This window comes from Pelophylax lessonae, assembly GCF_965119305.1.
Source record: "Pelophylax lessonae genome assembly, chromosome: 3".
NCBI classification, from domain to species: domain Eukaryota; kingdom Metazoa; phylum Chordata; class Amphibia; order Anura; family Ranidae; genus Pelophylax; species Pelophylax lessonae.
The window spans coordinates 441,128,180-441,141,850 of record NC_138770.1 but is presented as its reverse complement, the minus strand read 5'-3'; the positions used below and the strand labels follow the sequence as shown (position 1 = coordinate 441,141,850).

The window sequence follows — 13,671 nt, the reverse complement described above, 5'->3', positions numbered from 1 at the left end:
CCCACAATCCTTTGCATGCAGTCACTACTAGCCACTGATTGGTCAGAGAATCCCACCCACCCCGTTGTTATCCCACCCACTTAACTTAAGTACTACTTTAGTGGAAAAGCAAACCATACGGTACCGTACCGAACTGTTCCAACACCGTACCATGCGGTACCAGCAGCGGAAAAGCAAACAGGGCCGGGTAGAGCCGAGCCGGTACTTGCAGTGGAAAAGTGCCATAAGTGTGGATGTGTATAGATTATTTTTGGAAAATAAGGATATTATTTAGTGTCTCTTTAATATATTTGTTAATGTTTGCGTAACTTTAAGGAGCTTCTGCGCCAAAACACAAGAATGCTGGGAGATCTTTGCAAAAGGTGACGTCAGGCAGGGGGTTTCAATGTGACCACACACAGCTCAAATTTTGTCTGGTTCTTCAGGAATCAGATGAAATTCGCTCTATAAATGAACAGTTTTCTTTTTTTTTTTTCTGGCATGGTAAAGTAGATGTGAATTGACTCCTAATATATAGGTCTGCATACAGTGACTGCTGGGCTCCAAGCTTGTTCTAGGAGAGTCACGTCAGCTGCAGTGAAGCTGAACAGGTGGCTTGGTGTCCAGAAACATGTGGCCTGGGGTCAGAGCCCTCATTGGAGTCTTGTCAATCCAACTGCCATGTTGAGTCTAACTTTTCATGCTGCTATAAAAAAAAAAAAAAATTAGCAAAATAGCTGGGACAGGCAGATCTACTTTTAATAGCTGTTGTGGGTGGCTGGAGCTGTAAACTTTTTAAAAGAAAGAAATCTTTGTATTATTTTACTATAATAATCAATAGAAGGTGCCTTTTGCTCCTTTCATGCTGTATGCTCTGGAATATTCCTCATAAGGCCTCTTTTACATGAGGCGGATCAATCCAAGCTATGCAGTGCGGTTATGGACACAGCACGCTCTCCTCTATGGGGCAATCGGATAGAAACAGACTCCATGTCCATTTTCATCCGATTGTCATCTTATCCAATCTGCTGGACGGATGGCAAACGTATCGCCTGTTTTCAGTGGATTTTGTCTGATGGGATGCCCGGTGGATGTCAGCAGACATGGAGGACAATGGGAGGTCTGATTGGGTCCACCTTAAAAACTGACAAGCAGACCTGTTGATTTGAAAGGGGCCTAAATCAATAAAATGTAGTTACTATTTGTGTAGTTTTTGTTTTTGAAAAAAAAATGTTAAGAAATAATTTTGCTATTGTGACCCACTTGTGGACATTGTTGTGGGGGTTAAATGTGTGTGAGGGGCTCTGAGGTTTTTGACCGATGTGAGGAAAACACATTTTTCTGGTTTCTCAGAAACTTAATGAGTTCTGATCTGAGTCCTGGAGCCCGGAGGATTGGTAGAGCTTTGGTGCAATAAAGCCTCCATTCCTAGGTCCATATCTTACCTGATAGCTAGATCTCCTCTCCACTATCCCCAGGCTTTTTTATGTAAGCTAAATGATATACAGGGCTCTCTCGTTCAGTCTCTCCTCTATGGGAGCCTGCTGCAGGGTGAAATGGCTGAGTGCTTATAGAACACTAAAAAGGTACAGGTGCTGCCTTTTTGTTTTGTTATACCCACTAGGGAGACACCATGGGATTGATTTACTAAAGGCAAATATATGGTGCACTGCAGGTGCACTTTCTCCAAAGCTTAGTAAATAAGATAAAAACTTCACTTTGCAAAGAATACCCAATCACATGCAAGGAAAATAAAAAAACAGCATTTTTGTTTGTACATGATTGCAGGATAGAAATCAGAAGAGCTTCCCCTCAGATCTAGAGCAATTGCACTTCAAAGTGCAGTGTATTTGCCTTTAGTAAATCAACTTTCTTGTTGTTTAGGAACTGACCGGATTTTGGTTATTGGCTCAGTAAAGCATGTTTTTATTAGTCTTGCTACGGACGAATCTCTCCTGCGTTGAAAGTGTATTTGTTTACTGCCTTGCTGAAAAATAAGACAAACTTGCTTGGACTGTTCCTGTCTCTGGCATGGTTTTCCTCTGCCAATACCAGTTGAGCCTGTTCCTATAACAATATCTGTAATGGAGGTTCTATATCAAAGTACCCTAGACACATTACAATGATGCCTTTTATACAGGCTCGTTCTTTTATAGCATGCAATTATTTTATGACTTAATATTTCTTAAAGTGACAGTTGCTAAAATAAAATTTTACAGTACTGTTACTCCTAAAAGAAGACATTTTGTACTCTGCTCCTCTGATGCCCATCCCACTGTTTTCTGCAGTTAAAAACAGAAACCAGAGAATCTGCAGAATCAGGCACTTCCGGGAATCATGGAATCCTGGTCTCCCGCTTCATGCTTTGGTTCCTCCTTTCAGCCCATATGTTGGTACAGGACACAGTAGGGATGTAGGGGCTGATGGATCAATCTACACGACACGGGACCATGATTCTGACACTTTTAGGGCCGGTTTCCACTAGTGTGACTTGCTGTGCGACTTGACACATGTCAAGTCGCACAGCAAGTCAGAAGCCATTTGTTTCAATCGGGCCCGTTTTCACTGCCGCGACTTCAGTTGCGGCGACTTCAAAAGTAGTTCGTGCACTACTTTTAAAGCCGACTTCAGTGCGACTTCCCTCTATAATGAGGGACAAGTCACACTGAAAGCCGCAGTTTACTTTCACTACGAAGTCGTGCTAGAAGTAGCACGACTTCGTAGCCGCGGTAGTGGAAACGGAGACTTAGAGGAGTCTGATTCTGTAGGACCCCCAGCTTGCTACACTACTGCAGAGAATGGTGACATGGGCAGCAGAAGAGTCGAGTACAAAATGTCTACAAAAAAGAATACCCAAGGGACTTTGTAAGACACAAACCACATTGTATAAAATGTACAACATTTATTAAATTCTAAACACTTTAGTACATACAATTGAAATAATTCTAATAACCATAGGTACAGAGATATATGCATGGGTTTCCATAGTTACATAAATCAAAATATGACTGACAATCCAAGGTGTAAATGTATATATGGTAAAAGTTTCTCTACGCGTTTCGGGAGACCATGCTCGTTTCCTCAGGAGAAACATATAAACGCAATTGTGTATATAATAGTCCTAACAAACTTCCAAACCAGGGTAAACAGTCAAGTAGATTCATGGTTCCCATTGGACTCCCCATTGGAGATGAAGATGTAGAAAAACAGAAAGAGATCCCCAAACGGTCCATGTAGTTCTCTCTGGGGGCTGTGGAGGGGAGGGGACCAGCCAGGCAGGCAAACATCCAAGAAGGTGAAAGGGTGTCACAGTGGTCAGAGATGTACAAATACTTTCCTGAATATTCCAAAAGGTATTCATGCCAGAAACCAAACAAGCTCACACCTGATAGACTATTGGGGAGTACAAAATGTCTTCTTTGCAGGGGTTAGTTTTATTATACCAACAGAATTAAAATATAAGAAGTCTTACGAGTCCTCTCAATATGCTATACACAGACTTCCTACTCAAGTTAATTTGCTAAATCTAGCTAAAAATGTCAATAAATGGCCAGGAGAGAGAAACAATATATGAAAATGATTATCCCAGTGGAGTAGATTTACTAAAGCTGGTGCATGGTAGCCAATCAGCTTTTAACTTCAGCTTGTTCAATTAAGCTTTGGCAAAAAATCGTGGAAGCTGATTGGTTTGAGTTGCACCAGATTCTGCACTCTTCAGATTTAGTAAATAACCCCCAGTATGTGAATGTTGAGGCTTAGTGAACCCCTTTCCCTCCCTTGTGTCCTGTTGTCCTAGCTATTGGCCCATACGTGCTAATGGTAACAACAGCCCTGGATAGGGTAGCAGCAAACTCTGTCTTCTGGTAGATACATTTGTCTGAAGAGCTACGATACGTATGCTGTGTTGACATAAGGCGAACACATTGGATGCTTCTTGTAATATATCTGCTGTGGTATGCGGGGGCAGAGGTTTCTCATTTTTGGGCAAGTGTGCAGCAGGTGTTCAGCTAAATGTATAATGACCAAAGCCCTGAAGTCATTATATTGGGGATCGCATTTCTAACTAGCATTTGGCCTAAACTCAAATAGCTGTAGCTTGTCACTGAGAACAAATTGCCTCCTGTGCCAAGATTTGCACAGTGTTAACGATTTATTGCATTCATGATTGACCATTGTTCATGACATCTCCAAATCACAAGTAGGTACTGTAACTTACAGACTTTAAAATATGAAATTTAAATAATGTATGGAGATTGCGTTGGATATCCACCTCCTAAAAAGACAACATTCTAGTATATGGTAGATTTCGTTGTAGAGATAAAGGGTAAAGCTGGCCATAGATAGATCAAAATTCAGCCAGTTAAGCAGGGACCGGCTGAATTTCCATCCATATATGGCTGTTCCTTCTTAACAGGAGTTGATCTAATAATCAATGGTGGGGGTGTTAGAAAATAATCAATGATGGGGGTGTTAGAAAACTTTTGTCTATAAGCAACTTCAGGTAATTGGCTTCAGCCACTGATCAGTGTATTCTGACAGCAGAGTCCTATCAGAATACAATGGCACAGCAGGAAGGTTTCCTCCATCCACCTTGTCTGTGTGCATGGGGGAATCCGTTTGATTGGAGTACCCTACTGTACATTAAAATTGGGTATTAACTGCACTCTTATGCTTGACGCTAAACTGGGAATGCAGTTCCAGTAATATGGAAATTCAGTGCTATACAGCAATGTTTCTCAACGCCAGTCCTCAAGTACCCCCAACAGGTCATGTTTTCAGGCTTTCCATTATTTTGCACAGGTGATTCGATCAGTTCAGATCCGCCTGTCCGTTTTTTTGGCGGATCTGAACGGTCCCCCCATGCATTCCAATGGGGCATCGGATGTCAGTGGAGACATGTCCGCTGACATCCGACCCGATCCGATCTGTCAAATCTGGACGGATGGAAACCCTATTTTCCATCCGTCCAGCGGATCGGATCGGATGGGATCGGGTGAGAACGGACTGACGGTCCGTTGACATCCGATTTCCCCCATAGAGATGCATGGGGAACTGTCAGCTGTGTCTCCGCACACAGCGCGGAGACACAGCTGTCCTCCTGCTGCTCAGCGGGGGATCGGCGGCTCGATCCCCCGCTGAGAAAAACGGACTCCGTCCAACGGACGGAGTGTGTGAAAGGAGCCTAAGGCTAAGTACACACTTTCAAATGGGCTTTCCGATCAGGTCCGCCTGTCAGTTTTTCAGGTGGACCTGATCGGATGCTCCATGCAGCCCAATGGAGCAGTGGATGTCAGCGGAGACATGTCCGCTGCCACCTGCTATTATCCAATCTGATCCTGTCTGTGAATTTCGGATACATGGAAACCCTAGTTACCATCTGTCTGGAGGATCGGATAGGATCAGATGAAAACGGACAGGCGTTCCCTTTTCATCCGATCTCCCATAGAGGAGAGTGGGGTTCTGGCAGCTCCGTCTCTGCAAAGTAAGCGGAGACGGAGCTGTCATCCGCTGAGCAAAACGGAGTAGGTTGGGTGCACTGCTCATGTGAAAGGGGCCTAAGAAAATCGGGCGAACATTTTCATCCAAAGAATTTTGGTATGATTTTCGTATAGTGTGTACACAACTTTCAACAGCCGATTCCGAATTTTCGTTCAAAAATTCTCGAAGGGACAAACTCCAAAATTTAAAACGAACAATTTAAAAATTTTACATGTTTAATGTGTACCGTTTGCGTACGATTTTTGTACAGGATAAATCAGAAAAGAAAGACTGCGCATGATGAGAAACAATAAACAACAAAATAAAAACCCTTTGTCGTACGAGAATTTTCGTACAAATTATCCGGTTCCGATTTGCTGTAAAAAGAGGAAAATTGTACGATCATTCACCCGGTTTTCTTATAGTGTGCACCCAACTTTCATAATATCCACAGCCATTGCATCTGAGGGAAATCCTGAAAACATGACCTGTTGGGGGTACATTGCAATACAGGAAATTTTGTATAGGTGTGGGAAATAGCATAAACATAAGTTAAAGTAGAGCTAGAGGCAAAAGTTTTTTTCATTTTGGATAGAGTAAGGGAGGGTTATAACCCCTGTCAGATTTTGTTTCGCCATCTGTGTCCCATTGCTGAGATTTACCTTCACATAGCCAAACAGGAAGTGAGAGGAAATCCCTGCAAATAAAGGGAATTCCTTGGGGACCCCCAGGTCACCAGAACCAGTGTCCCCATTGTAAGATTTCCCCTCTGTAACTTTTATGGGGGCAACCCAAGATTTGGGATTTTCTTTTACTTACACTTTCAATGATAATAATAAACAGGAGAAATAGAGAGGGTGAATCTCCCTAACAGGGGTACAGACGGCTATAAAAACTGACAGGGGTTCTAATCCCTCTCCACTCCATCTAACACTAACGAAAAAAAAGTTTTGCATTTAGTTATTCTTTAGTGCCGGTTCACACTGGTGCGATGCGGGAACCCTGCAAATAGACCATGGTTCTATGCGAACTGCTGGGAGTGCAAATACAAAGTTAACAACACCCCCAGATTAGTTCGCATATCACAGTGCGAGCTGTCATTTCGGACAGGAATCAGATTGCATAGGTGTGAACACCATTGCTATCCGATTTTGTCGCGGACCATAAAAGGGTCCTGCACAACTTTGAACGAATTTGCAACGCACAGACATCGCATGTGATTTGCAGAGCAGTGCAGTGTGAATCACATGTGATGTCTGACATCGCTATAGTGTGAACCGGCACTTATAGCTTACACTGATATTTGCATTCCCCTTTTCATTTGGCTTGGAAGTACCATTTATGGTTTGCGAGCATTAAATACTTCTCTTATTTTGCTAATGGCAGTGATGCAATCAGTTGCTCTTGAACTATTTCTAAAGATTGGCCTAAAGTTTGGATGGGTAACAGTATTCTATTCTTGGGGAACTAGGCTATTTTTAGGAACTACTCTCTTCAGTTCAACTTTGTGTTTTCAGATTTCTCACAGATTACATTTAAATGCAAATAATGAGGATAAACTCAGATTAGTGAACTGTGCAGTCTGGCTTTCTTGCATTGTTCAAATATGAGCATTTACTGATCTGTAACTTTTACGTTTCTGCCCTTCTGACTCCATTCTTTGTCAGATGGCGCCATCAGTTCATCATATAACACGCTCGTCTATAGAAGGCAACTGTTATGTAGCAGGATAGTAAATGTAACATTTCTTAATTCAGCATATTTCTGAACATTGGGAATACTGTTAAATATACTGTTTATACCTTAACATGGGTGTCCAACCTTTTGGCTTCTCTGGGCCACTTTGAGTGTAGAGAAATTTTCTCGGGCCGCATATAAAATATAAACTATAGTTAAGGTATATAAGTAATAAAATGCCGCCGGGCCCTTCCCGCGCTGCTGCCCCCCCAAGCACTAATTTAACACAACTAGAGGATGATCCCCTCCCGAGGCAGTCTCTGCCTACAGTTAGTTGGAAGCCGCTGTGGCCGTTTACCCGACCCAACTTCCTTCTTCCCCATCAAAATAAAAAAAAATTGTCAGGGGGCAGTGGGCCGCATTGCCTGGGGCTCTGGGCCGCAGGTTGGACATGCCTGCCTTAGTAGAAGTGAATATTGCTGTCACTGGTCTGTAAAAGGTTTTGTAGGATTTAGAATGTAAATGTGTCTTTCAGTAGGTACAGGTGCCTATGTTGCCCTTATAATTAAGAGCACCTCATATGTGCTGTATATGATCTGATATAATTACAGTTCAAATCAGATATGGAGGGCAATCTAAATGTCAGATCTAATCTACTGCAGTGAATGGGGTTTTTTTTAACCTATAAAGCAAAGGTCTCCAAACTACGGATCCCTTTGCTTACCTTTATTCAGCCCTTTGGGCACCACTCCATCCACTGACAGCAATGATGGGACACTATTCCTCCCATTGACACCAATGATGGGACAGCATTCCTCCCACTGACGCCAATGATGGGACAGAATGCCTCCTACTGAAACCAATGATGGGACAGCATTCCTCCCACTGACACCAATGATGGGACAGCATTCCTCCCACTGACACCAATGATGGGACAGCATTCCTCCCACTGACACCAATGATGGGACAAAATTCCTCCCACTGACACCAATGATGGGACAACATACCTCCCACTGACAACAAAGATGGGACAGCATTCCTCCCACTGACACCAATGATGGGACAGTATTCCTCCCACTGACACCAATGATGGAACAGAATGCCTCCCACTGACACCAATGATGGGACAGCATTCCTCCCACTGACACCAATGTTTGGACAATATTCCTCCCACTGACACCAATGATGGGACAACATTCCTCCCACTGACACCAATGATGGGACAGCATTCCTCCCACTGACACCAATGATGAGACAACATTCCTCCCGCTGACACCAATGATGGGACAGTATTCCTCCCACTGACACCAATGATGGAAAAGAATGCCTCCCACTGACACCAATGATGGGACAGCATTCCTCCCACTGACACCAATGATGAGACAGCATTCCTCCCACTGACTCCAATGATGGGACAGCATTCCTCCTACTGACACCAATGATAGGACAACATTCCTCCCACTGTCCCCAATGATGGGACAGCCTTCCTCCCACTGACACCAATGATGGGGCAGCATTCCTCCCACTGCCACCAATGATGAGACAGCATTCCTCCCACTGACCCCTATGATGGAACAGCCTTCCTCCCACTGACACCAATGATGGGGCAGCATTCCTCCCACTAACACCAATGATGAGACAGCATTCCTCCCACTGACACCAATGATGGGACAGCATTCCTCCCACTGACACCAATGATGGGACAACATTACTCCCACTGACACCAATGATGGGACAGTATTCCTCCCACTGACACCAATGATGGGACAGTATTCCTCCCACTGAAACCAATGATGGAACAGAATGCCTCCCACTGACACCAGTGATGAGACAACATTCCTCCCACTGACACCAATGATGAGACAGCATTCCTCCCACTGACTCCAATGATGGGACAGCATTCCTCCCACTGACACCAATGATGGGACAGAATGCCTCCTACTGACACCAATGATGGAACAGCATTCCTCCCACTGACACCAATGATGGGACAACATTCCTCCCACTGACCCCAATGATGGAACAGCATTCCTCCCACTGACACCAATGATGGGACAGAATGCCTCCTACTGACACCAATGATGGGACAACATTTCTCCCACTGACGCCAATGATGGGACAGCATTCCTCCCACTGACACCAATGATGGGACAACATTACTCCCACTGATGCCAATGATGGCCCAGCATTCCTCCCACTGACACAAATGATGAGACAACATTCCTCCCACTGACACCAATGATGGGCACATTCCTACACATTCCCATGTGGTGTGATTTTCGAGTCCGTTCGTTTGAATAGAAATAGCATCGTATGCACTACTTTTGAAGAATGTGCTGTACTGCGGTACCAATGCGATCTGGTTCCTAAAAATGCACTGGGTTTGCGATCTGCATTTGTGGTGTTGTTAATTTTACAATGGCACCCGCGTGCAGATCGCACGGGAAGTGCGTTTGAACGCAGCGTTGGAAATGCGCATGGATCACGCATTTCCTGTGCCACATTTTGGTGTGAGCCTGCCTTTATAAAATTTTTAATATTTACTGTTGACAGGAATGCGTTCCCGTTCAACTCCTGCACATTCCCATGTGGTTTGATTTTTGAGTCTATTCTTTTTAATAGAAATAGCAGCGCATGCACTACTTTTAAAAATGTGTGGTACCATACGATTTGGTTCTTGGTAGGCTAGCCTTTGATAACATCCTGTGGGAGGGACGAAACGCGTCCTGTGACCCGGGTGGTGACATTAGATCCGGCCTGGGACATGCAAGTCGCAGGGTACTCCCAGTTTCCGTTTTTAAGCTTGTTTTATGTTGTACAAAGCGAAAAGAATACTGTGTTTTATATTACTATTTTAATAAACAGAATTATGCTATATACTCTTCCTTTTTTCTGCCAATATGCTATATATATATATATATATATATATATATATATATAGAGAGAGAGAGAGAGAGAGAAAATCTTTATCTACAAAGAAGGAGCCTCGTTGGAGGACTACTAATCCTAGCAGATTTGCAAAGTGTACATGACTAGTTCTGTTATGGGAGTCTATGACTTCTGGTGAGTGAGTGGGCACATAGGAGGGGAGCACCGATTTTGTTTCCAGCATTTGTTGGCAGTGGCACCACATCACTTTATTTATGATGGAACTGTAATATTTGAAGGAAATCACCAATAACAATGGACTTTTTTAAACTGATTTTTGACTTTTTAAATTTTTGAACATTTAAGTATTGTGTGTATATATATATATATATATATATATATATATATATATATATATATATGTTTATGTAATTGTTTATCTGTATTGATATTAGGACTCCGTAAGAGCCCATTCACATTGAGGCGACACGACTTCGGGGGGGCGACCTGTGAAGTCGCGTGCACTGCGACTTTGTCGCGACTTGCAGAGACTTCATATAATTGAAGTCAATGCAAGTCGCTCCGAGGTCGCCCAAAGTAGTACAGGACCCTTTTTCTAAGTCGGAGTGACTTGTGTCGCTCCTATTAGAACGGGTCCTGTACTACTCAATGGACCGCGACATACCGCGACTTGTCAGACTGACAAGTCGCGCTAATGTGAATGGGCTCTGAAAGCGCCCCTTTCTTCACATATATACATCATTCCTGATAATGCACTTAGTTTGCGATCTGCGCTTGGGGTGTTGTTAATTTTACAATGGCAACCATGTGCAGATTGCTATGGAAAGTGCGTTTGAACGCAGTGCTGGAAACATGCATGGATCGCGCATTTCCTGCGCCGCGTTCTGCTGTGAACCGGCCCTTATAAAATCTTACAAAAGCAACATGCCAAAAAATGTGCCCGGGGGGAACTGGAAAACAAGCCAGGCATTCCAGAACAAGAAAACAAAAAAAACATGATCCACAAAACGCAGCGTTAGTGTTTCACAACAAACAGTTGAGTTGGATTAGGAGCGATTTAGCAGCCCTGCCTCTGCCATTTGACATCCCAAAGCCCTGTGCACACAACAGTGAAAAATGCTGACAGATAAAGTTGTACAATTGGATATGGGCCACTGCTATCTCTAACCATAGAGAAGCTGCAACATTCCTTTTTTTTTTTTTTTCTCTGTCTTTCCTTAGCTATTATTTTTGGAATGGAGGGGAGTCAGCTGGAGAGGAGAGCAGAGGGTTACAGGCCAAACGGCTGGCTCGGATAACACAGGATTGGATGGCAGCTTCCTTTCACAGCACGAGCTGGAGTGGTGCCACGGTTTTTGTGTGTATGCTGAATGAAGGGGGCTAGGAAACAGCTGTATGTAGTGCAGCGCTATCCACTTGGAGAGATCTCCTCTTCCCCGGCTTTTTATGGAATGGACGCACAATGTTTTGTCTGAAAGGTGAGCTGTTTATATTTCTTTTGGATATTGTTCACTAGAATGCAAAAAGCTTCTCTTCCTGCCTTTCTGTTGACTCTAAACAGGTCTAGCGATGAGACCAACTTTTCGCAGAGGCTCACTACAGCGAGGCTTACATTGTTCTCATTGTTCTTGTGAAGAAGTGGATCTGCTGCCAGTTCTGCTGTTTTTTTAGAACGGGTGTTGGTGATCCCTTAAAAATGATTTTGCCAGATGATCTACCAGTTTATGGTGACAATTGGTGTTGCTGTCACTACTGAGGAGTTAATGCTTGTATATGAAGCACACAAAGATCAGCGGAGAAGTTGCCAATCAGACATCAGCTTTGTTTAGTGGGGTACCATTAGAACACTGAAAGTGCATATTGGTAATGACACTTTGTATGGTGCTACAACACATATTAATAGAATATTCGTTTGGTAGAGGTGGCAGTATCGTAAAATTAAATGTTGGCTGGAGCTGAAATGGTCTGCAATGTGTAATGACTTTGGTGATCTTCTCAACAATGAAACTGCCAATGGCTCCCTGGTGGTTTCCCTGTTGAAATTCACAATGTCAAACTGTGATAGGTGGTGGCAGTAGTGTAGGCAGAGGGGGACAGGACCGAGGCCCCGTTCACACCTGAGCAATTTTCTTCTTGAAGCTTGTAGCTCTAATATGCTCAGCAAGCCAAATCCCATTCATGTCAGCGGCCCCTGTTCACATTCTGAGCATTTTCTCGCCTGAAGCAAAACGCCTGTCGCTCAAAGAAGTACACAAGCTTCTTTTTGGTAGATTGCAAGGGTTTTTGGCCCCATAGACTTCAATAGAAATGCCTGAGTTGAGTATTTTTCAAGCGTTTTGTCTCTCGTTTCTGCTCAAACAGCAGCTCTCCACCCCTAATTTCCTTTCCCTCTCCTCCCCCTAGTGCTTTCTATTAAACTAATAGAAACAAATAGAATATAAACTACCCGTATTTTCCGGCGTATAAGACGACCCCCCTAATTTTCAAGTTAAAACATAGGTTTTGGGCTATACTCGCCGTATAAGTCTACCTCCCTTCGGAAGCAAGGCAACACCATTGAAAAACATCAGATTTCTCATAGATCTCCAAGGTACCCCAAGTACTGTAATACATGTAATCTCTCATAATATCTCCAAGGTACCCTAAGTATAAGTATTACCAGTAGATGTAATCTCAAGACGCTGGCTGTGTGGGAATCCTGTACCAGTATACCGTATGTACCGTAGCTTCGGCTACATACAGTATTACGCGCTGAGCCAATCACAGTGAGCGATGTATTCTAATATTGAATGCAAAGCCTGCTCGGATTGGCAGAGTCAGAGAGGCGGGCTAATGTTACTCTGCCAATCCGAGCAGGCTTTGCATTCAATAATAGAATACATCGCTCTCCCTGATTGGCTCAGCGCGGTATACTGTATGTAGCCGAAACTACGGCACATACGGTATACCGGTACACAATTCCCACTGAGCCAGCGTCTTGAGAGATTACATCTACCGGTAATACTTATACTTAGGTTACCTTGGAGATATTATACTCGGCGTATAAGATGACCCCCCATTTTTGGGGGATTTTTTTGAGGTTCAAAAGTAGTCTTATACGCCAGAAAATACAGTAATAGAAAGGCTAAACAAAAATGCCTAAGGCTGTAAAATGCTTGCAATATGATTCTAAAATTCTTTAAAAACGCTTGTAAAAAGCTGCAAAAACACAAAATAAAAATGCCCGAAAAATGCCAGTAATTTGCTACGCTCAGGTGTGAATGGAGCCTGATAGATGAACTTGACTTCATAGGATCACCTCTAGCTGCAAAAGTTCATAAACAGATTTTCCAGTTATCTCCATCCAAAATCAATATAATAGTTTGGAGAGATGCTCATCTCTAAATATTAAGGTCGATCTAAATGATTGATCATTGATTAAATTAGCAGTCAAGTAAAAAGTCAGCAGGGAAATGCTACTACTTGCAATTAACTATAGAGCAAAACTGTAGTTGCTGTTATTGGAAGATATTTTCTTTTCCCCTAATGGCGGTTCCCTCTGCAAGAATTTCTTCATCCACGTTGTATACTCCGACATATGTGAGTCAGATGATGTCTTTCTGTCATTTTCTCCCTGGGGTGATTATTCAAAATAATTAATATGTTCAC

The 13,671-nt window shown here is 43.2% G+C and overlaps 1 protein-coding gene across 4 annotated transcripts in view; it reads left to right on the top strand.

Moving 5' to 3' along the window:
• Window positions 1-13,671, top strand: part of NHSL1 (NHS like 1) — a 331,325-nt gene that overhangs the window by 201,083 nt on the left and 116,571 nt on the right. The window contains exon 1 of one of the 4 annotated variants that reach the window (XM_082249102.1): window positions 11,238-11,501. The exons of the other annotated variants lie outside the window; for them this stretch is intronic. Coding sequence (XP_082105228.1) covers window positions 11,486-11,501 — 16 coding nt within the window. The 5' untranslated portion in view covers window positions 11,238-11,485. Of the gene's footprint in view, window positions 1-11,237; window positions 11,502-13,671 lie in introns of those variants that run through there. 4 annotated transcript variants of the gene reach the window in all.